Source organism: Pseudochaenichthys georgianus, chromosome 18 (assembly GCF_902827115.2).
Source record: "Pseudochaenichthys georgianus chromosome 18, fPseGeo1.2, whole genome shotgun sequence".
Classification (NCBI taxonomy): Eukaryota; Metazoa; Chordata; class Actinopteri; order Perciformes; family Channichthyidae; genus Pseudochaenichthys; species Pseudochaenichthys georgianus.
Genome location: NC_047520.1, coordinates 14,255,586 through 14,279,379, shown reverse-complemented (window position 1 = coordinate 14,279,379; position 23,794 = coordinate 14,255,586). Strand labels below are relative to the sequence as shown.

General features: G+C 40.8%; 1 protein-coding gene across 1 annotated transcript in view; it reads right to left on the bottom strand.

Moving 5' to 3' along the window:
* Nucleotides 1-21,577, bottom strand: part of dnah2 (dynein, axonemal, heavy chain 2) — a 41,747-nt gene extending 20,170 nt beyond the window's left edge. The window contains exons 1-39 of the mRNA XM_034105785.1: nt 21,468-21,577; nt 20,741-20,794; nt 20,433-20,597; nt 20,067-20,295; nt 19,825-19,935; nt 19,130-19,368; nt 18,396-18,587; nt 17,811-17,968; nt 17,196-17,283; nt 16,470-16,675; nt 16,210-16,339; nt 15,842-16,024; nt 15,429-15,643; nt 15,090-15,236; nt 13,560-13,716; nt 13,255-13,364; nt 12,685-12,808; nt 11,722-11,910; nt 11,478-11,622; nt 10,727-10,919; nt 10,430-10,630; nt 9,778-9,934; nt 9,499-9,673; nt 9,075-9,238; nt 8,136-8,297; nt 7,706-7,809; nt 7,384-7,540; nt 7,012-7,094; nt 6,047-6,227; nt 5,760-5,898; nt 5,445-5,662; nt 3,715-3,804; nt 3,444-3,569; nt 3,097-3,207; nt 2,073-2,261; nt 1,626-1,729; nt 1,031-1,220; nt 769-949; nt 374-501 (exon numbers count right to left, since the gene is read on the bottom strand). Of these exons, the coding sequence (XP_033961676.1) occupies nt 374-501; nt 769-949; nt 1,031-1,220; nt 1,626-1,729; nt 2,073-2,261; nt 3,097-3,207; nt 3,444-3,569; nt 3,715-3,804; nt 5,445-5,662; nt 5,760-5,898; nt 6,047-6,227; nt 7,012-7,094; nt 7,384-7,540; nt 7,706-7,809; nt 8,136-8,297; nt 9,075-9,238; nt 9,499-9,673; nt 9,778-9,934; nt 10,430-10,630; nt 10,727-10,919; nt 11,478-11,622; nt 11,722-11,910; nt 12,685-12,808; nt 13,255-13,364; nt 13,560-13,716; nt 15,090-15,236; nt 15,429-15,643; nt 15,842-16,024; nt 16,210-16,339; nt 16,470-16,675; nt 17,196-17,283; nt 17,811-17,968; nt 18,396-18,587; nt 19,130-19,368; nt 19,825-19,935; nt 20,067-20,295; nt 20,433-20,597; nt 20,741-20,773 (5,874 nt within the window). The 5' untranslated portion in view covers nt 20,774-20,794; nt 21,468-21,577. The remainder of the gene's footprint in view (nt 1-373; nt 502-768; nt 950-1,030; nt 1,221-1,625; nt 1,730-2,072; nt 2,262-3,096; nt 3,208-3,443; nt 3,570-3,714; nt 3,805-5,444; nt 5,663-5,759; nt 5,899-6,046; nt 6,228-7,011; nt 7,095-7,383; nt 7,541-7,705; nt 7,810-8,135; nt 8,298-9,074; nt 9,239-9,498; nt 9,674-9,777; nt 9,935-10,429; nt 10,631-10,726; nt 10,920-11,477; nt 11,623-11,721; nt 11,911-12,684; nt 12,809-13,254; nt 13,365-13,559; nt 13,717-15,089; nt 15,237-15,428; nt 15,644-15,841; nt 16,025-16,209; nt 16,340-16,469; nt 16,676-17,195; nt 17,284-17,810; nt 17,969-18,395; nt 18,588-19,129; nt 19,369-19,824; nt 19,936-20,066; nt 20,296-20,432; nt 20,598-20,740; nt 20,795-21,467) is intronic.
* Between the last annotated feature and the right edge of the window lie 2,217 nt (nt 21,578-23,794).

Below are 23,794 nucleotides of genomic sequence, written 5' to 3'. Positions count from 1 at the left end.
TGTACTATCTGTTGTTATTGAGAAGTGAGAGGGTTGTAGGTTTTTTTTATAGTTACAGAGTAATGCCATATTTCCATGCTCCTGAATAAATTGTGACTCTAAATTGTGGCCTGAAACCACCAGACTAACCCTGGTTACAATGAGTACATTTACTGTACACGCACACATGTAGTGTGTAATAGTATTATCCTGGGAAACGTAGAGTATGCACATTTCTGAAATCAGGGTATTATTTACTTCGCAACACACTATCAGGATACTCCGATGAAAATCAAATGAAAAACCATGCTATTAGCGTGCATGTTAACATACGGAAAGACACAGATACCAGCTTTTCCCCAGCATGAGTATAAAAGTCCTTAAGTTTCAGTACCTTGCAGTTGTTGAAGCCTTCTCCAAACAGAATGATCTCAGCGATTAGAGTTGAGTCTGGCACCACCATGGAGATGGGTCTGAACATGGCTTTGAGGTTATCTGGGAGCTCGGAACGACCAGCGTAACCTAGGGAGACACAGACAGAACAAAAAGATTAGTGCGCTGATCCTCAGATCAGGGGAGCAGCCACTGCAGTCAACATGCTGTTGGGTATTGTCCACAGTATTGATGTATTCCATGTGTAATATATGTAATATGTAAAGTAAAGCGCTTTACGCACTTGTAAAAGCGCAACAAATAGATGCAATTAATTATTATTATAATAATAAACCTTGAAAATGCTTAAACCACTTTTGCAACGTAATGTATGCTTTCGGGCGTGTGTTGACCCACCAGGATTCATGGTGATAAAGATACCACATGACCAGACCAGGCCTATGTGATGTCCTTCAAAATGGAACTTTGTTTGTCCGGCTGAGAGGGCAGACAGGATGAAGAGGATCTGCTGAGCCACTACCGACAACACCTCGATGTTGATTCTGTTGAACTCATCAAAGCACCCCCATGCTCCTGTCTATTTAGTGTTACACAATAAATACATTCAAATCACCCATTGATCCAAAAACACATGTCGTTTCAAATCCATTGTTCCTACCTGTGCCAGTCCAGAGAACATGCGTCCCATGGATTTGTAGTCCAGTCCTTCAGAGCAGTTGACTACAATGACATACATGCCGAGAGCTTTGCCCAAGTCCTTCACTGTCTCTGTCTTCCCAGTCCCCGCAGGGCCTTTAGGAGAGCCCCCCCGGTGCAGATGGAGGGCTGTGGTCAGGGTCATGTAACACCTGGACACAGAGAAACATGTACAAACAGACGTGGGCTCTACAGATAATTATAGTCAAAATAAATATCTAGATACAAGCTAATATGATCAGATATTTTAATTTCAAGCAATAATAAAAAACCTAATAAGCAAATATCAAAACATTGAAAAAAAGACCTTGATGAAGCCTTTATTGCAATTATGAATCTTCTGTTAAGACAATTCACCTTCAAATGTGCATTGTCCTTTTATCTGTAAATGCACTAATGAAGGTATATAATATATATAATCAAGTGATTACACTACAGCAACAATCCTGATCACTTAATATTTAAGTACACACATACAGCTGAAGTGTGACTGGTTGATTGTGCTGTTGCATTTGTTGTTTGGTGCACTAATTGCTAACTGAATGATTGATGGCTACCTGTCAGTCAGTGGAGTGATGACGAGGCGTCCGGAGTTGCCCAGGTACTCGTAGCCATACTTGAAACGTGTGTTAGTCTGTCGGATTATGCAGTCTTCGGATTCCTATTGGGAAGATAAATAACATTTTAAAATGCAAGTTCAGTGGATGTTTTTTTTAATTTCCAACTTAGCTGATCAAAGCAAAAATTATCTTTTGCTGCTATTAGACAGAGTGGTAGAGAGCGGGAAATGCTGAAAATAGTGAGTATAGTGTGAAAGATTGAGGGGATATGTTTGTGGACAAGTGTTTTAAAGTATGCCATAAAAGAGGTTGCATCAATGCATAAAACAATACTTTTCTAAACCCACACCCACCATTAAAGCTTTCCGCTTTGAAAAGTGTAAATCATGGATACAAGTCTTTTTCTCCACACTGTTTCCTGCTCTTGCACTCCTTGGAGCATACCTTGTCCCAGTAGAGTCGTAGCTGAGAGAGCCACTCGAAGGCATTGACGTCATTGCAGCCTGTCTTGGCCAGTCTATCAATGACATCCCGAGCATGAACCTCCACTGTGACCAGCGCTACGATCTTCAGACGGAGGACTTTGGACAGGTTGCCCCGGATGAGCTCTGAATAGCAGTGAAGCATTGAGACCTGAAAGCAGTTAAAGCAAACGTTCAGACGCTTACTGGGATCCTTTTCTCTTCTTTAAATGATTATATTGGCTATCGACGGAACTCAAAAGGATGGTTTAAACATATTGAAAATAAATCTCTAACCGTATCAATCAACACATTTTCATGCTACGGTAGTACAGAGCTTTCATCTGGTTGGATGGAAGGATCATCACAGTCAGTTCACTCTAAATCAGGGGTGTCAAACTCAAGGCCCGGGGGCCAAATCCGGCCCGTGACTTCATTTTATGTGGCCCACAACAGCTCTGAAAGAATATAATATGTTTATTATCAATGCTGATTTACAGAAGTGTTGCCCATAAACTACATGTCCCACAATGCATCTCAAATATGCCTTTTTTTTCCGAATTTGACTTTTTTTCTTCAAAATATGCCTTTTATCTTAGAATTTGCATTTTTCTCAGAATTTGACTTATTTTTCAAAATGTTACTTTTCTTTCAAAATGTCACCTTTTTTTGACTTTTTTTTTTCCAGAATTTGGATTTCTTTATAAATCATTTTGTGACATTCTCACTGAAGAGACTTGCAATTATTTGCCCTAAACTTCTGCTTTCAGACTTAGTTAAATATGAAGTTATTACCCTATCCCATAATAATCCAATGCAGAGGCAATAATGTAATATAACACATTATTTTATATATATTAAATATTTATATATGTATTTTTATATAGTCTTAAAGTTACAACCGGCCCTTTGAGCGCAATGATAATGCTGATGTGGCCCGAGATGAAATTGAGTTTGACCCCCCTGCTCTAAATGATTCTAGTTTAGTTAAGCAACAAATAGTAAACCTGTTTCTTCTTCATGGATTTAAGGGACGATTTGTCACCCCTCTCCTTGCAGGTGAAGAGCGCTTTAGTGACATCGATGGTCCACTGGATCTGACTGGCTGTGATCAGCATCTACAATTATAGGAAGAATACACACTTCATTACTTTTGAAGCTTTGTTCCTGTTGATATAAATAGGGAAAGGTTCAATGGAGTTTAGAAGGAACTTGGATTACTATACTATAAGACACAGCTATTCAATTTAGTGAATCAAGAGCATGTCACTGAATTAGTGTCAGTCTGTCCGGTGGGTGAACTTGCAAAACCACAATGGGCCGTTATAGAGAGAAAAGACAAAGTAAAATGTACCTGTCCCGGCCAGTCTCTGACCCATTTGTCTCTCTGTCCTGACATCTTCTTCAGAGACACAAGGCAGCCGCTCAGATAATCCTTCAGTGTATCACGCATGTTTAACTCAACATCACACAGCCAAACCTGCATAACCACAGAACAAAATGGTGCTGACATCTCTCACAACTCTCTGTATTGTACACATTAGCACCGATGCTATCATGACTACACCTCTATCAACTGAACACTCGTATCAACACGATCATGACATCGATCATCACTGCTGTACCTCCACAGGTTTGTCCAGATATACTGTTGCAAAGAAGCTGATGAACTCCCCATCAGCAGACGACATCCCGAGGGCCAGTGGTCTATTTATCTATAGAAGAAACACAATGCAACATGATATAAGTTTAGTTTAGTTTATTTATTTTTTTCGAGCGTGTAAAACCAAAGAAAATACAAATGAAACAAAAGATGATACAGACATGATACAGTACTATACAAATGAATGCAATAACTAAACGAAATATTTAAATAATAATTGAATAATCTGTAGTATTATTGTCTGATAACAATAAACAACAAAACTTTAGCTAATTACACGTCCGAAAAGGGGTCGGAAGAAGTTTACACTTATTTAATCCGACCCCTTCTCCCTTTTGTTTTTACTTTTTTTTTTTACATCTTAATATACGTTAACATACAATATAAATGAATACCTTAACCTTGAATAATTCATATAATCATTCATATAATATATACAGGCCAGTTAAAAGAATTGTCTCTATATATTTATAAATATATATATATACTTATGTATACACAAATTCATAAACATAAATTCATAAATTGAATACAAAACAAGAACATAACAGTTATGGTTTAGCAGTTTCCTCCCTGTACCTTGTGAGAATTGTGTCTTTATACCTCTTTTTAAATAGTTTGATGTTTGGACATCCCTTTAGCTCCTCACTCAGATTGTTCCAGATCTTCACCCCACAAACAGAAACACAAAAACTTCTCTTTGTTGTGCGCACCCTAACATTAGTGAATGTAAATGAACCACGTAAATTATAATTCCCTTGTCTTTCATTGAACAATGTCTGAATATTCTCAGGTAATTGAAAGTTTTTTGCCTTAAACATGATTTGTGCACTTTGGAATTCAACAAGATCTGACAGTTTTAATAATTTTAGCTCTAAGAATAATGGGTTTGTATGATCCCTATAGCCGACATTTGTAATAAGTCTTATTGCTCTTTTTTGTAAAATAAACAGGGATTGTGTTGTAGTTTTATAATTACTGCCCCAAACCTCTGCACAGTAACTTAAATAAGGTAACACCAATGAACAGTAAAGAATGTAGAGGGAATTTTGATCAAGAATCTGTTTTGCCTTGTTTAAAATTGCAATACTTCTTGAGACTTTGGAATGAATATGTTTTATGTGTGGTTTCCAGCTCAGTTTCTCATCAATTGTGATTCCAAGGAATTTATGTTCTTTAACTCTCTCAATGAAAATCCCATCTATCTTAATGGATGCTAGTATATTGCTATTTCCAAATATGATTAATGTTGTTTTATTCATGTTTAATGATAACTTATTACTGTTTAGCCATAACTTTAGTTTGCATATTTCAGCTGTGATCTCTTCTAATAGTAGCTGTACATTGTCCCCAGAACAAAATATAACAAACCATCGTGCATTTAATAATCTCATCTTAAAAATATGTGGAGAATAAGTAGTTCTCATATGACCTCCTAATGCAAAGGGAATACTAAGGGTGCAGTAAGAAAACATTGACAATAACCAAGCATTTTAAATATGCTTGACAATTAAATAATTTCCATAAAAATAATAATTTAGCTTACATAAAAGCCTTCTTGGATGTTGTACCAAAGTGACTATGTTAATAAACACAGGCAGTGTAAATCTAACTGCGACTTAATGGCCTTAAATTAATCTTTCTTAGAATAAGTATGTATGTGTATTTTGTCATTGTTTTTGTGATCCCTGCCTTGTCAATCTTCAGGCTCTTGATGTTGTCGAAACACTTCTTCATGTGGGGCTGCATGGCTTCTGGGTTCTGTGACTGCCCCAGGATCTCCAGTAAATCATCGTTGGACAGGAAGTAAAACCGTGGGAAGATCTGCCTCTTGGTCTCCAGGTACATGTCCAGGGCCTTCTGGATCTCCTCCAGCTTCACACTCATCTCTGACAGCTTCTCCGGCAAGCCTGGAAGTCAGAGAGGGGAAGCTAGTTGAAGACTACGCTCTAAATATAATTGTATTTATCTGTCAGATGGTGTGAATCCATGTCCATGTTGTCGTACCGGCGTGGTGTGTCCCCTGCAAGGCGTTGTTATCCGTGTGGAGTCGGCCCATGATGGTCTCCCAACTAGAACTAACCTCTTCGAACTCTTCGCACTCACAAGGCAGCTGCTCCCTGATGTCCTTACCTTGGAAAATGTTCTGGAGGGAGGAGAGACAGAGAAAGAGTGCTCAAACTCTCCACTAAGACCACAACAGATGATAAATGTGTGCTTTGACAGATGATGGGAATACCCCTGGAAAGGAATGAATCATTTAACACAGTAGAGTATGTGAGTGCTTCCCAAACCTCCAGATAAATCCACTGACGCTGCACCGTGAGGATCATCTCGATGACTTCCAGCACCTGTGACAGCCGCCGCTCCCAGCTGTCCACCTCCCGCTCGAAGGCTTTGACAAAGCGAGAAGCTTTCATTGTTGACAGAATGACCATGTTGTCATCCAAGGCCTGGAAAACCTCCTCTGTGCCCCTGCGAGAGACCAAGAGGGACAATTATGGCTGCTGAAGATTGCTTGAAATGGATTCCAATGGTGAACGAGCAGAAGTTACGTTTATTATGTACAAGGTACAGTTAAGGTTGATGTAATGCAGTTTCTCAGTAACTTGATTGTCATTAGGTTTTTTTTATAATAATACTGTGCTCAAAAAAAATACTCCAGCATTAGTCATATTTCATTAGGTTTGGTTCAGACTTTTGGTGAATAAAACAGTAATCTATACAGTACACGTTTAGTAGGTTTCATTTTCAGTACCTTTCACATATCCTTAATTTTCTCTTTTTGCATTACAACCTCACAGTTTCATGTGTTTGACTGTGGGTGAGTGGCAGACAGTAGTCTCCCCCCTCCTTCAAATCAGTGGCAATTTCTTTGGTTGCTAATAAAACTGTGTCTGAGATCTGACTAGAGTCATTTGTATATGCAACAGATGGCCTCTGCTGTCCTGTCATTCTTCCTTCTCTTCTCTAACGACAAACCAACTCCCATTTTATTCTGACTCCTCCAACATGGCTGTTAAAATATGTATCAATCTGGCCACATATGCTCTCCACTATACAGCCATGCTACAGAGGCATTACTGTAAACGCCAGATTGATACATCACCAGATGGCAGTTGTACCGAGCTGTGGGATCTAATGATGCATGTGAATAAGACATCATGAAGACACAAATCTATCCCCATTATATACATGGAGTGCATCAGCCAGGGTTACAGTAACAGCTGCTTTAACCGTTCAAGGCTTGCTTTCTCACATCAGCCGAAAGTGGCCTTTGTCTTTGTAAGGTGTGATGTCCAAGAGTGTGTCCGTCCAGGTCTTGATAATGTCCTCCAGGCTCTTCATTGTCAAACACAAAGAGTAATGTTAGCATACAGGACACACACAGAGGTCCTTTCGAATCTTTTCATTTTTCAACATAAATCTAAAAATGTTTCTCAATTCTCTTTTTATACAATCATTCTTTGTAGTCTTGCACTTTGGAAGTATGTATACAGACTAGAATAATATGATACCCTCTTAAGAAAGATATTTATGAGATTTTGTTCATGGGTACAATGACCAGAGGCGAGAGAAGCTACACATCTGCCCACTGAGCATCAGTGTAGACTCGAGGAAGTGACTGGACCTGTTCTATGGAGAGTTCCTTGCTGGAGGCTCCAGAGATCTCACAGATCTTCTCAGTATACCTGTCCAGGCCCAGAGATATGATCTTCTCCAAGGTGAATTCAGTGCTGGTTTGGTCAAAGGAGCACTGCAGCTCGTCGCAGATCTGCTTCCAGTGCCTGAAAGAAAGGTGGCATTGAGAGCAGGGTCATTTGCCCAGTAAGTCAGCAAAGTAAAGTAAAGAAAGCTACCACCTCCCAGGTAAGACACTTCACAAACAAGACACTAGTTCCGAACTATACTTTAATGACAAGGAAACACATGTCGATTATTTAAGTCAATACCTGTCTCTCATGGCTGGGTTCCTCAGATCAGCAATGAGAGGGATGATCCTCTTAAACTGGTCTATCTTATTCTTGGTGAAATCCACAATGTCCCACTCCTTACCCTGCAGGCAGACAAAGATCAGGTCGTCTCTACTGTGTCATATTTATGTTAGAACTGCTGCATTTTGCAGTGTGTCCTGAGAGGAGGGATATCATGGTTTAGCTGTCATTGTAAAAGGAGTCTGTTCATTGTAAACACAAGGCATTAGTCAGTTTCCTTTGAAGTGAAACAATGTCAAGTGCACTTAGATAGTGCAGTACTGATTACATGTGTTGTTTGGGCATCAGTGCATTAAGGTACATCTCTTAACGGACACAGATAATATATCATAGCTAAACCGTGAGTGTCGTAGCTCACCTGCAGCTGTTAACAAGCCATAAGACTGACCTTTAGTTCTCTCTGGAGTTTGTGGAGTATTTTGAACATGTCCTGTGCTGTGCTCTCCATGTTCTCCGTCCGCAGGGTGGCAAACTGACCGACCTTCCAGATGTTCCAGTTGGCGTTCCACTCCTTTGTGATCTCCCAGACCTGCTGCAGGTGTTCTATGTCCTGTACAAACATCCATTTAAACACACAAACGGTCGATATATAATCATGTACATAATTCTAATGAGGGATGAAACCCTCTGTAATGGTCACACATGCAGAGCACACAGTACACACAGTGACATGTGTTCTCTGCTTTTAACCCATCCTAGTACCAGGAGTCTAGTACCAGGAGCAGTGGGCAGCCTACATTACGCATTTGCAAAATTCCTTTAATGGCATTCCATAAGAGCATATACTGTACTATCAATTACCGTCTAAAGCAGGGGTGTCAAACTCAAGGCCCGGGGGCCAAATCCGGCCCTCGACTTCATTTTATGTGGCCCGCAAGAGCATGCAAAGAATATAATACGTTTATTATACGGTTACATGCCACTTTACAGAAGCAGGTTGCCCATAAACTACATTTCCCACAATGCATCTTGTTTTGTGACATGCGCAATGAAGAGACTTGCAATTATTTGCCCTGGACTTCTGCTTTCAAACGTTAGTTATTACCCTATCCGATAATAATCCAATTCAGAGGCAATAATGTAACATAATACATTATTTTATATAATTATATATTTATATATGTATATTTATACAGTTACAACCGGCCCTTTGAGTGCAACCATAATGCTAATGTGGCCCGCGATGAAATTGAGTTTTACACCCCTGGTCTAAAGAATGCTAACTCACTTATGCTAAGCCAGTTGATCTCAACCACACAATTCCCACATAACTGTATTAGCTCGTTTATAAGTATATAAGGGCTATGAGGTAAGTGCTTTGTCGGACCTTTTCGAGCGCCCGGATCTTCTTGGAGGGGGGCTGTTCAATTTTAAAGAAGTTCAGCCCTTCAATGAGGGTGATCTCTTCCTGTTTCAGAGCCTCCAGTTGGGTGTGATGCTCGGCTACTTGGTTTAAGGCAGACTCCGTGCTGAGGGAACTGTCAAATGGACCTGGATATGAACAATTCAAATGAAATGAGATCAATAACCCATTAAAAACAGAAAAACATACAGATTTAAATTTCCACACACTATTATACAATGCCTACTGAATACTACCTTTCAGCTATATCATATGTGTGTGTTAAAAGAGGGAGTAAGAGTGTGCGTGTGTGTGTGTGTGTGTGTGTGTGTGTGTGTGTGTGTGTGTGTGTGTGTGTGTGTGTGTGTGTGTGTGTGTGTGTGTGTGTGTGTGTGTGTGTGTGTGTGACCTGTGCTGTTGAACTCCTCCATAGTGCTCTGGGTCTTCTTCTTGAGCTCCTCAGAGGAGAGGAGGAGGGTGTTCTTAAACTTCTCCTTGTCCTTCTGCAGCAGGATGTCACTGTCAATCAACACCTGCTGGAACCACACCCAGTCCTCGTTCAGCATCGCATGCAACTGCTGCACCTGTGGGTCACCAACACATGTAGTGTTCGTTCGTATGACTTCAGGGGAGGTTAACACTATACACATTTCTTAGTCCTTTCTCTCTGTATCAGCAATGTGCTTACAGCCTGTTCCACTGGGACCTCATATTTGTCCAGGATAGCAAACTGTTCGTGGATGAGAGGAATCTGAGCCTCGGTCTTGGCCAGGTTGCCCTGAAGAGTCTCCAACAGCTTCAGGTTCCCACTGAGCTCTGCCAGTGTCTGAGGAGGTGTTTTCAGCCTAAACACACACATAGAAATATCACAACAAAGAATCATACCACTTTAAGCACAGTATATATTTTCCAAATGTTTACAGGATCAACATTTCCCCCTTGGCTTTCCAATCTCGTCTTCTATTTATCCTCAAAAATGAAAAAAAAAAGTTTTCTTCAATTCTATATTATTTATCTTCATACATATTTTTTGTTCTGTTTCATTTCTTACCTATTCTATATTGACTGTTCTTGTTTTATTTTAAATTTGTCCTACTAGGTTTACGTTTTGCACTAATACAATACATCGAGTCCTTGTATGTGAAAAACGACTACGCAATTATCCGGATTCTGATTCTGATCTTCCCTTAATGACTGAAAACATCACTTAAGGTCAAATCAATAAATAGTCTTGCCTAGGACTTGTTAGATCTCTCTCCCTCTTCACCTGTCACCCCTACTCTCTGTACTAAACACTTCCAAATGAGTCCAATATAAACCCCTCTCCATTGACTCCCCACCTGTTGGCATTGTCCTGCATGGAGCCATGAAGTTCTTTGAGGCGGGTGCTCGCCATGTGGCTGAGCAGCTGAGTGAACTTGGTTTGCCACTGGCTGCAGAGCTGCGCCAAGGAGGACTTGAGAGGGGAACAGTCCAGCATGACAAACCGGATGGTCAACACCGTCTCTTCCTGCTGAACACTGTTGGCCTTTTCTGTGTACCTGGGGGTAAACCGAGACAACAACTCACAATGTAGTCCAATGCTGGGAGTATCAAAGGATGCATAGAAATGAACAATCAAAGAAGGATGTTCCTGCCTGTGTATATCAGCATCAAAAGTAGTGACTGGTGGGTTTAGCCTCTTGTAGCGTTGTATAAAGGAATCCTGGTTGTTCTCCCAGATATCCCTGTATCTGTCCCAAGTCTTTAGATAGATCTGCAGGTTGCTGGCATTGGCTGTCATCCCTGTGGCGACTGCAGCCTGAATCTTCTTTATCTCCTCGTCTTGCTCTAAAGCAGGGGTGTAAAACTCAATTTCATCGCGGGCCACATTAGCATTATGGTTGCACTCAAAGGGCCGGTTGTAACTATATAAATAAAATATACATATATATTATAAATATATAATTATATAAAATAATGTATTATGTTACATTATTGCCTCTGAATTGGATTATTATCGGATAGGGTAATAACTAACTACGTTTGAAAGCAGAAGTCCAGAGCAAATAATTGCAAGTCTCTTCAGTGCGCATGTCACAAAACGAGATGCATTGTGGGACATGTAGTTTATGGGCAACCTGCTTCTGTAAAGTGGCACGTAACCGTATAATAAACGTATTATATTCTTTGCAAGCTCTTGCGGGCCACATAAAATGAAGTCGAGGGCCGGATTTGGCCCCCGGGCCTTGAGTTTGACACCCCTGAAAGGATTGAAGATGGCAAGGGTGACAACGGAGACGGGAGAAGAAGCACTTTCGGGTCTACATTATTCTTAGCACACAGTAAAAACAGATCAGATATTCACAGTGGTACTCTTTTTGGAAATTAAAAAAACGTTGCTCTAACCTATGTTGATGTGTATGGGATTCCCCTCTGGCTGCTTGCCGGAGAGAACTTCAGACAGTCGTTTAAATTCTGAGATGGTGTTGATGAGCTGAGGCATAATGTTCACGATCTGAGAGAGCTTTGGGAGCGTAGGGGAGATCTCGACCTGTCAAAACCCACGCAGGTCAGCATAAAGAGAACTACCCCAACATACATTTTGATATTTCCATAGCACTTAAACAGATAAATAGGGGTTTGATGGTACCTTCGGTGTACTTGTGGGAGTTGCCTGGCGCATTGCTACCATGACTTTGAACAAGGGATTAGGCGAGGTCTTGTTGTCTCCATTGATGGCCCTGGAGAGCTTCTTCATGGAGTTCTTGATGTTGCTCCTTAGAGCTTCTTCTACCATGTGATCCACCTTCTCTATATAGATCGCCCAGTGCGCCTCGACCTTAAACACCATGGTACAAACATGACATGGGACTGCACATTTGTATGTTTGCTGTACATGATATCAAATAAAACATGGACGTCTCGCTGTCGATACGAACAGAAAGAGATTTGACATAAAGGTGGGGTAGGTAAGTTTCAGAAACCGGCTCGAGATACACTTTTTGTTATATTCCATGGAATGCTCTTAACATCCCGATAGCAATGAATATCTTAAGTGCTTTGACAAAAAATCCATAAAAAAATGTCATCTGTAAAGAGTACAACCAATCCGATTGGATGGCCTACCTGCCTGTCAGCCTTCCATCGGGGCACACATCTCGTGCCCTCATTGGTCATGTGTGCGTTCGTGTGTGTTGGAGGAGGGGCTCTATAAGGAAGTGGCAGATTTTCTCCGGTTGTGTATTTTCAAATTCTAGCGATCTCGAGCCGGTTTCTCAAACTTACCTACCCCCACCTTTAATGATAAAGAGGCAGAATGAAGTGTTTGCTCTCTTGCTTGTTGTGATTGAGTTTTCATGCAAACATTTTTCAAAATGTTGTGTTGATTTAAACATCACCTTCAGAAAAAGAGCTGAGCTACAACTTAACAGTTTCAAGTTAACACATCTTGCATCATTATCATGTTGGCTTATGCCTACACCTAGCATACAAACATTATTTTCTCACATAGAAGAAGCACAACATAATAATCGTATACATGTTACAGTGTTCCAACTATTTCCTAACAGTGCAGGAAGAATAACGCCAGTAGTGAAGGAGAAAGAGCACACACCTCAGGCCCATCATTGGAGAAGGTGCTGTGAGACATGATTTCAGCAATATCCTGGTGTGCTGAGCGCAGTGTTTGGAGTTGGATCTGCTGGTGTTTCTTCTGGTCATCCTCAAACTCCAGGTTCCTTAGAATTGCAGGAGAAACACCCAAGACTCAACCAACACAGAAAAACCATGTGCATCACAAAAGTGGTGACAATGTATGAATGATTTGTCAGTAATATAGTATGGCCTGTTTCAACATATTTAGCTCGATATTGGAACTAAAGTAAAGGGGATTTCAAAGAATGACAGCATAGACAACATCCACATGACAACGCTGAGTTTAAGGATGAATGAATACGATGAATAAAATGAAGGGGTGTCATGTTTAAAATCAACTCATAAAAACAACTTTACCCAATGTTTACAGTAGTTCATGAATTTGCATTTTAAATACATACACACAATATAAATTGTAGGAACCATTTTGTAGGAAGTGACTAAAAACATGATGAACAATATCTGTACCTTTCTCTATTGTGTGTTTTACTCTGTTAGGCATCCCATGCAATGAGGAAGTGAGTGTTACCTGAACACAGTCTTTCCATCCAGCTTAACCAGCAAGGTTTCGCTGATTTGGCAACAGAGGTTGGAGATGGATAGGTTGGATAGTTTGTATCCATCAACCAACAACTGAACCTATCGTGTGATTAAGATGAGAGAAGAGGAGAGGAGTTTATCAGTGACTAAACACCACTATCCAAGAATATGATCCACATCTGTTGAGGATACTTTGAGGTACTTTTATCCACTTTTGTCATTGTGAATCCAAACAGACAGTATTTATTACAGTAAGGTGGCTATATCAGTTATGCGTAAACCTTGTGTTCCTACCTTGTTCACGTGCTGGAGACCTTCCCGGATGAAGATATTAGAAGCCCCTTTAGAAAACCACTCGAGCTTGGTCAGCCCCGGCTGAATTTTCTTATCAAGGAAACGAATCCGCTCGCGAAACAGACCTATCTCATCAGGAGACAGCATCCCAATGACCCTGATACACGCACACACACACACACACACACACACACACACACACACACACACACACACACACACACACACACACACACACACACACACACACACACACACACACACACACACACACACACACACACACACACACACACACACACACACACACACACAGTTAACAACTACAGACAGACAACTGCTGAGATTTTGTGTGAATTTGGATTGAATGTGTTTTCATTTTTAATTATTGTATATCCTATATTACCAGCTAAGAACTTAAAATTAAAAAGCTTGGTAAAAAAACCCAATATATATATTAGGGCTGTCAAGTTAACGCGTTAAGGTGCCACTAATTATTTTAACGTGCGATTAACGCATGTTTATTTGTCCTCGGCCCGGCCCGTAGTTTCAGAGCCCAAAGGCTTGACGTTGTTGTTGTTGTTGTTAGTTGGATGGTGGGAGATTCTAGCGAGAGATATGGATACAAAAAAGGTGTTTTAAACAGCAAACCAAGCACACAGCTGATGCTGCAGCCCCGCTCCTGCCGCTCGCTTGCGGCAGACCACGCTTGAAAGTTTGCCGGAGAGACGCCTGGACACGGCGTCTACGAGCAGCAAGCTTTCAACAGCGATAGCTAAATGTGTGGCGGTGGCTACAGCTTGCAGGACAATTAACATTGTGGAGGACGAGGGGCTGTGTGAGATAATTCGGATCCAACATGTCGACTGCACATCACAGCGCATTATTTTGACCCTAGGTGGGAACTTCAGTCTCATGCTTTGACTGTTATGAAGACAGAGGAGCGGCATTTCGCCGACAACTGTAAACAGGCTTGTCTGTTTGAGTAACTGGCTCAGAGCAGAGAAGTAGACAGGGTTGGGAGAGAGTGTAAGAGAGAGGGAGAGGTTGTTGTATTGAAAATATTCAGGAGAATATTTCTCATTGTTACAATGATAATAAACAAACATTTGCATAAAGCATATTTGTCCACTCATATGTTGATAAGAGTATTAAAAACTTGAAAAATATTCCTCTAAGGTACATTTAGAACAGATACAAAATGATTAATCACCAACTTTGGACATCATGCGATTAAATAATTTAAAACGACTGACAGCCCTAATATATATATATATTTGATAGACTAAACTATATCAGGTTTGTGGTAGGCACAGTCCCTTCGAATAATTTCTGATGTTTACAATATGACGATACATCAGGCCCCTGATATCATACATCAATTGTTCCGTTAATTCATGTTTTCGTCCTCTTCTCTGTGTGTGTGTGTGTGTGTGTGTGTGTGTGTGTGTGTGTGTGTGTGTGTGTGTGTGTGTGTGTGTGTGTGTGTGTGTGTGTGTGTGTGTGTGTGTGTGTGTGTGTGTCTCAGACCTGTTGTAGTCCCTGGTCAGCATCAGTGCTCTCTCCCTCAGGCCTCGGAGTTCCTCCCTGTCCTGGTAAATGTCAGACACACACTGGGGGATCTCAAACTTCAGTCGATCCCAGTAGTGGATCTCAGAGAACAGGAGTAACAGGTTGCTGGACAAGAAAACACACAGAAAAAAACTAAATGAATTAAGAGGTCACGTATGTAAACATTTAGCCTTAAAATGAATATATATTGTGTATGAGCATGTCAGAGAGTGTATTAGCATCAGTACTTAAGACACTGAATGTATATTTAAAAATGAATGACTGGTGTTGTGTGTAAGTGCTGCTTGTTTCACACACTTGTCAAAGTTGACCTCCAGCTTGGCGGTCTTGTCCTTGCAGCGCAGCAGGAGTGGCTGCTCCAGTCTCTTGAGGTACAGTGTATCCAGGTTCTGGCTCCACGCGCTGAAGTTCTTCCTCATCCTCTCGTCAAAAACCTGAACCATCTGGGCATTGGTTAAAACGACATGCTTGCGGCTGTTTGACTCAGGCATGAAGTGGGCCTTCTGAAGCACCTGGAGGGGAACGAAAGAGGACAAATGAGAAGAAAAGTCAAGGAAGAAGCTCCAGAAGGAGAGATTAATACCGTCTGTTAATAGTGAGCACATGGTTACAGTTCACCCAAACATCTTTACTTTGCATCCTGCTTATGGTGGTGGAAGGAACGGTTGAGTACAAGTAGAAAAGGGAATAGATTAGTATAATGAACTCACCTCCATGGGTATCTCTAAGCGTTGCTTGAGGGCCCTCACCCAGTGGGCCTCGCCTGCCATCCGGGCCATGTGGTCAGGATACGTCCTCGTCCTCTGATTCAGCTCCTTGTTGGCCATTTTGAGCTCCTTGCGAAAGATGCTGTACACTTGCTCCATCTTCTCTTCTGTTGTCCGCTTAATGGCCTGGGTAGATGGAAGTGAATGAGTACACGAATTACACAAGAGTAAAAAACCGACAATAACCCCGTATAGTTATTTTCAAAGGTTTCATTAATATAAGGTGATCACAAGTGTTAATGTATTGATATATGTTTGGTGGTTTAAAAGTGAATTGAGTGAATGTACGTGTGTGTTTGTGAGATACACACCTCTCGAGTAGACATTGGCCTAAAAATGTCAAGTAGCCGAATTCCTTCCTCCACTGTGGTCACCGTCTTGAACACTGATTTGATCAGGTTCTGCTTTAACATTTCCAGATCCTTCACCAACGCACGAAACCTGTGTGAACAAGCACACACGTGCAGGAACACATCACCAGGTTATCAAAATTATGCAAATGTTTGTTTGTGTTAAGAGATTTGAATAAGATTTGCAGCCTATACTTTCATCAAATTAAACTTAGTCCTACTTTTTGAATGCATTGCCCCATGTGGAGCTCTCGACATCAAGGACGCCCTGTTCAAGAGAGTGCAGGTTCTTCAGGCCCTGGTGGAAGTTGCCCTCTATCTCCAGGAGGGAGTGGGTGAACTCTGGTCCCTGGCAACCGCTGAAGCACGGCAGGGGCCTCTGCTGACCATCTTCCCAACGGGCAAACTGATACTGGCAGTCACATACCTGCACAAAGCAAGAGAAAATGATATCCAAGAAGTGTGTACAAGGCATTGTGAAATCACGGTTGATTTGAAATAATCAAGGTCATATACTGTACCATTCATTTATGGAGAATTGATTCACAACAAAGCTTGTTCAATAATAGCAGGGATAGAGGGTAGATACATATTCTCACACAGAGAATTGGAAAGAAATGAGAAAAGCAAGTCCACAAATGCTAACCCCTATTACTGCATTTGTCTCAGATCTGTTGAAATTGCAATGACAACACATAATACAATTGGACATTTCCTATTGTGGCGTAATGTGTGTCAATGCAACCTCACTGCAATCATTCACAATACTTATACCTTTTTTTCAACCTTAGCAAGCATGACATAACATTTGCAGAAAGATACTGTAACAGAGATGTTCAATGAAGAAACATTGCTTGTAGAATTGTTATTTTGTTTCTGAAGACGTGTGTGTGTGTGTGTGTGTGTGTGTGTGTGTGTGTGTGTGTGTGTGTGTGTGGAACATTTACCTCAAGCAACTCTTTGAACCTCTGAATCGAGACATCAAACACCACAAAAATGCTGGTTTGGTCCAAGACCCATCGTTTTGGAGAATACCTGATGTAAAGGCAGAGGTAAAGTTACAATATTTGAAATCTAACAAATATAAGTTGTGTCTGCCTCTAACCCAGGGGTGTCAAACTCAAGGCCCGGGGGCCAAATCCGGCCCTCGACTTCATTTTATGTGGCCCACAAGAGCATGCAAAGAATATAATACGTTTATTATACGATAAACATGCCACTTTACAGAAGCAGGTTGCCCATAAACTACATTTCCCACAATGCATCTCGTTTTGTGACATGCGCACTGAAGAGACTTGCAATTATTTGCCCTGGACTTCTGCTTTCAGACGTAGTTAGTTATTACTCTATCCGATAATAATCCAATTCAGAGGCAATAATGTAACATAATACATTATTTTATATAATTATATATTTATATATGTATATTTATATAGTTACAACCGGCCCTTTGAGTGCAACCATAATGCTAATGTGGCCCGCGATGAAATTGAGTTTTACACCCCTGCTCTAACCCTAATGACAAAGCGTAGAGTCACTACAAATGTGAGATATTCTCCTACTTTTGGTGAACCTGTGAGGCATGCAGGTAAATGTCCTTCCAGGCCAGGCAGCACTGGATACAGTCTGTGAGGTTCTGCTTGCTCGATGACACATAGCCCCCAAAGAGCTTGTCCAGAGAGAGGCTATTGGAGCACAGGTGGATGATCTCATTACTCATCTGGAACACAACAGAAAAAAACGTTGTCACTTTCAGCTTCACAAAATGTCCATCATCAGCCATGGAAAAAAGGATGTTTTTTTGTTTTACTGCTATCAGACAGGTTATCAATGTAGCATCAGCCACAGCCGCAGATGTATGCACTCAAACACTTACAAAATAATTAGACCGAATATGTAAGAGAGAGCAATGTGTATGCACAGCTTGCAATTGAAGTGAAACCATCCAGCTCTTCAGGTAATGAAAACTGTGATCAGGCATTGCAGTGCATTCACTCTCAGGGCGTTGTAACTGATGTGTGAACACCCAGAATGAGTGGAAGTGGGTTTCAGTAACAATGACTCTTACTAGAATAGAAACATATGTAAGTACTAGGTGATTCACAAGTTGAACTCATGATTGATGTGATGCGGTAAACTGCAGGCACCTTGCGGAATAGACCAGTGATCCTCTCGCTGCTGTTGTAGTCTGTGGAGTTGACCCAGATGATGCGAATGAGACTGACAATGTGTCGCAGCTTGGGAGCAACTTGGCTAGGCTTGAGCTGGGTAAGCTCTTCACACGGCTCCTTCAGTATGGACAGGTAGAGCAGGTTGGATTGGGCCTGCAGGGAGCATTCCTAGGCAAACACACAAAGTGAAGATGATAATATGGCAACATTTTCCAATTGTTGGTAAAGTGATGCGTTAAAGGTGGGGTAGGTACGTTTCAGAAACCGGCTCGAGATACACTTTTTGTTATATTTCATTGAATGCTCTTAACATCCCGATAGCAATGAATATCTGAAGTGCTTTGACAAAAAATCCATTAAAAAATGTAATCTGTAGAAGCCGTAATACTGTAAAAAGTACAACCAATCCGTTTAGCCGGCTCGGCTAAACGGATTGGTTGGCCTACCTGCCTGTCAGCCTTCCATCGGGGCACACACTTATCTCGTGCCCTCATTGGTCATGTGCGCGTTCCTGTGTGTTGGAGGAGGGGCTCTATAAGGAAGTGGCAGATTTTCTCCGGTTGTGTATTTTCACATTCTAGCGATCTCGAGGCGGTTTCTCAAACTTACCTACCCCACCTTTGATGTTGTAATAAATAGCAGAACCAGTGAACACATATCTTGTTGGTCAGTGAGTAAGAGTTGATGAAGATATTCAAGATGTGTAGTACCTGTATTTCCTTGGCCAGATTGCTGAAGCGCTGTTCATAGAGAGACTTGGAGAGCTTCAGTATGTTCTGGATGTGCCTGACCGCTGGCTTTTGTAGCTGCTGGCTGACGTTCAACAGCTTGGCAGAGCGACTCTTCCAGAAGGCTATCTCCTCAAGAGGGCCGCAGTTGTTCTTCATATTCGTTATTGCTTTTGCATTCAGTAGCTCCTTGATCTGATCCGTCCAGCGGATCACAATAACTAATAACAGAGAGAAAAGGTGTAAGAAAAGGTCAATAGAGGTAGAAAGTTTTCTCCTTATTTTAAATAAAATGACTGAATATATGAGAACAAATAAATAGTCTGGATAAGACAAACACAGAAGGACAGATGCAGCAAAGGATGGAAGGATGTGAATATGATGAAGGAATTGTTCAAATCTGAGAAATGGATGTGAAGGAGAGTTGACGAGGACATTGAGAAAGAAAGACTATTGGTGGAAGAAGAGTAGAAAAAAACAATGGGAAAATTAGACTGATGTGAGTAAGAGGCTGCGAGCCCAGTACAGCATTACATATAATCTCAAGAGTTGGAAAGTCAATGTTGTTTTGAACAGAAACAGGTGTGACCTCCTAGATACAGACTCCACAGAGATGGGTGAAAAAAGAAAGGCACCCCAACCCCCCCCCAAACACACAAGCTGTATCAGGATCTTACCCTCCATTCTCTGCACCAGCTTTTTGTCTTTGCTCGCCACCTCAGGGCTGCACTGTAGGCCTTCCATTGGGATGTATAGAACTGTGTAGCCCTCATTCTTAAACACATCATCTGTAACAAAAGACAATAGTGTAACACTGGAGCGCATGTGGCTTTGTGAACATTTCAGCATTTATGTTATCTTGTGACTTGTCATTTAATCGTCTTAACTGTCTCTCTCTCTGCTCCACTTAGGAACCCACCTGTGATGCTAGCAAGATAGCAGTGAATGTCGTTGGTATAATCATCCTTGGTGCTCCTTCCCCTGAAGGAGGTGAGGGCAATTGAGGGGGCATGCAAACAGGTCATGTCATGAAGAACCTTCTGGTTGGAACCGCCCTGGGCTGTGCTAAACTGTATCACCGCATCAAAGGTCTCAGCTGTGATTATGGTTCCTTCCATGCGGCTAAAAGAGGACAAGGGCTGCGCCACCTGAAGAGATGAAAAACACAGTAAGGCAGTTGGATTTTGGAATGAGACATACTGTACAGGAAAAGAGATCTCTTGGACAATGGTTCATTTTAAATACAATTAACAGTATTACAAGTGAGAAGAACATTGTGCCATACCTTTTCAGGCATGGAGTATTCCACATGCAGCTTGTCATGCTCGCCCATGTAGACCACCATGGTTGTGAGAGATGTGTCCACAATAAATGGATCCAATGCCAGCTCATTTTCCTCTGTCCAAGACTCTCTGGTTATTCCAGAAGAAGCCACACATTGGATAAACAACTGTGAAAGGAGATTAAAGGAAGGGTACAGGGAGAAAAAGATAGAGAGAAAGATAATGTAAAAGGTTAATTTAGATGGAAAATATCTGTGTTTATCCCACAGAAGTAGAAGAAAAAAATATTCCAACCAATAACCAGCTTTACCGGACGGATGGTTTTAAAGTATTCGTCATCCATTTCTTTCCAAGCTTTCTCCACCTGTTATCACAAGGAGCACACAACTGAAATGCAGTGACATAACGATACATTTTTCCAAGTTTCGTGACTTTTTTCCAGAGGTGGAAGAAGAACTACTTAATTATTGTACTTGAGTAAAAGTAGAAGTACCAGAGTGTAGGAATATTCTCCAAAAAGTAAAAGTCCTGCTATCAAAATGTTACTCAAGAAAAAGTACAAAAGTATTATAAAAATTAAAGTACTCATGCAGATTGGCCCATTTCAGAAAAAATATATATGATGCGTTTTGTATATAATTATTGATACATTTAAGTATTATCAAAGCTGGTAAAGGTGCAGCTAGTTTACATTACTTTACATGCTGCAGGGTAGCTTGTGAATTTACTCCAGGTGTAACTAAAGTCTTATTATATTTTCACATCATTAATCAAAATCTGCAAAGTAACTACAGGTATTCAATAAATGTAGTGGAGTAACAGTAGGCTACACGATATACCTCTGAATTGTTTCATCTACTTAGTTACTTTGTTTACACCACTGCCTTTTTCACAATAACTATTTCAGTCAACATTGTTTATTTTCATATTCGTAGTTGGCTGTAGAAATGTATTTATCATTTGTGGATGTTGTAGATTGGTGTAACAAACGTTAGCTAGCAAACTTTTAGCAACTAGTTAGCTTAACGGCAGTTTACCTTAATGACCTCTCCGCTAACAGGCACAGCCGTGAAGTCCTCACCAGCTGAAATACATGACAACTGAAGAAGTGCAATTATTTATTCAACAACTACAGTATCCGGCTAAATTATGTTATCAAAAGTCATTATTTACGATAGCTAGGTGACTTTTCTTTTATATGTTCCGCGTTTAGCATCCCTTCAGTCAAACCTTTAGTTTGCATGTCTCCATGGTAACGTTTGGTTGTCTGGGTAACGCCGGAGAGTGGGGTTGGGCATTACACGAGCATGCTCACGAGACATGCGGAGTTTAGGGGGAAGGTTGGAGGGGGCCTATTTCCTTCTGGATTAGTGTGTTGTAGGTCTGTGGTCCGGCATGGTGTCTTCCAGTTCCAAGCATTCTCAAGTTAAACTTTTTCAAAAATAATAATAGCTGACCTGGGTAGCCATCTGGTGGCAGAACGACTGAAGTGCTGCAGGGATAAAGAAGTGTGGAAATTACAAAGTTGACACGAGGGAGGTGTACAGATAAAAGTTATAGAAACATGTTGAAGGCATGACGATTCACTGATATGCATCTCTGTATGTATGTATATCACCTTTCAAAATAATTCCAGTGCTCATTTTCCTCCTCTTATGTTTGCATCCAATAAACATACACGTTTGGCATCAATAATAAAACAGCAGAAGTTAGTGCTTCTTAATGTGGCTTCTACAATGAGGAATAGTGAAGGTAATAATCATTAGGCTACTCCCCATGAAATGACTGGCAAACACAAAGTATGACGTGCCGCAATTCCATAAATGTAAGTGTAACCCAACTAGATCCCAGGTTTGAATCATTATGTTTAGGAAGTTACTGAGAGCTAATTGTCGCTAAAAGGATTCACAAGTCGTTTTTTGAAGATGCTTGGTCTTATATTGTCTATTCCCTTTCCAATAGTTTAAAAACCTTGGCATTTAAAGATAAGTCGATAAGAAGATTGGAAAAGTTGTCTTTCAATGATAAAATTGTAAAAAAACACAGTTGTCTTGTGCCCGGAAACACAATTCATATTCTCCTATTAGACAGGAAAGCGAATGATCGCCCGATTGCACATCTTTAAAGTTTATATTACCGGTGTACTATTCATAAAGAAAACACCTCCTAAATCTGATAATTTTGTTACAACCCTACCTGAGACTTTGAATTTGAATCCAGCATATTTCACATATAGCGTAACACACCCAAACACACAGAGACTTGGGTCTGATAAAGAAGCTCTGAAACCCTGAGGAAGTTTGTGTTTGGTCTTTTATGAGAAAAATACTTACGTCTGAATACAACCTAGAGCACAACTCCCTCCCCCCTCTCTCTGGTCCCCCTCTCTCATTACTGGACCATTCTTCCCCCTGGCTCACTTTCTCCAGGGCCCTTCTCTTGTTTTTCTCCCCCTCCCTTTCAGGAGTTTGGGCTGAGTCCTTTTCCAGTGGGGAAGTCCGGGCCTTCTCTCTCACAACGCTGAGCGGCTCCAAACGTCTTGTGGGAGGCTTCATTAGAATTCATTTGTTTGAAAAGGTTCATTTCTCCTCCAGTCTCTCCTTCCCTGTCCTCTTTTCAGGTTTGGGGATTTGCATATTAGCATACAAATAATATTTATATCACCTTGATTAACTGCATTGTTTCTGCGTGTGTTTTGTTACTGTAAGAACGTTGATGTGTGTCTGAGGGTTAAATCAACAGGATAGGATAGGTACACAGCCTGGACTAAGGTCCACATGCATGTTGAATGCAAACATATACAACAATGTATGGATAAGAGGAGTACAAGCACCGATGTACACAAATGCTTATACCATATAATTACAGACTGAACACACAGACACACACACACAGCAGAGCTTTGTGAAGAAACCAGATACAAAATGGTCAGAGACACAGACACAGGCAGGAACTAATGACAGGCTGCCATGCCAAGGAGGGGAGGAGAAGAGAGGGATGGAGGGGTGAATAAGGATTTTTTAATTGTTCACTATTTATAATTTTAGACATTTTTTTTACATTTTGAAAAAAACGTTTTCCCATAGGATTCCATAGAAAAGGCATGCGGGTCATTTTTGACCCACTTATGGAAGCTTGGGGTAATAATACAAAAACTACAATTTCTCAAAACATGTTTTTTGAGGAATAGCTGGAAAATGAAATGATACAATTTCTAATTACAAAGATACTCTAAGAAAACCACCTCACCGGGTCAAAAAAGACCCACTTATGCATCTAAGGGTTAAAAAAAGTGTCATCATCTGGCGGTTGTAAATAAGAAATAGTATTTTATCTGCTCAACCACCAGAATTAGAGATTAAAT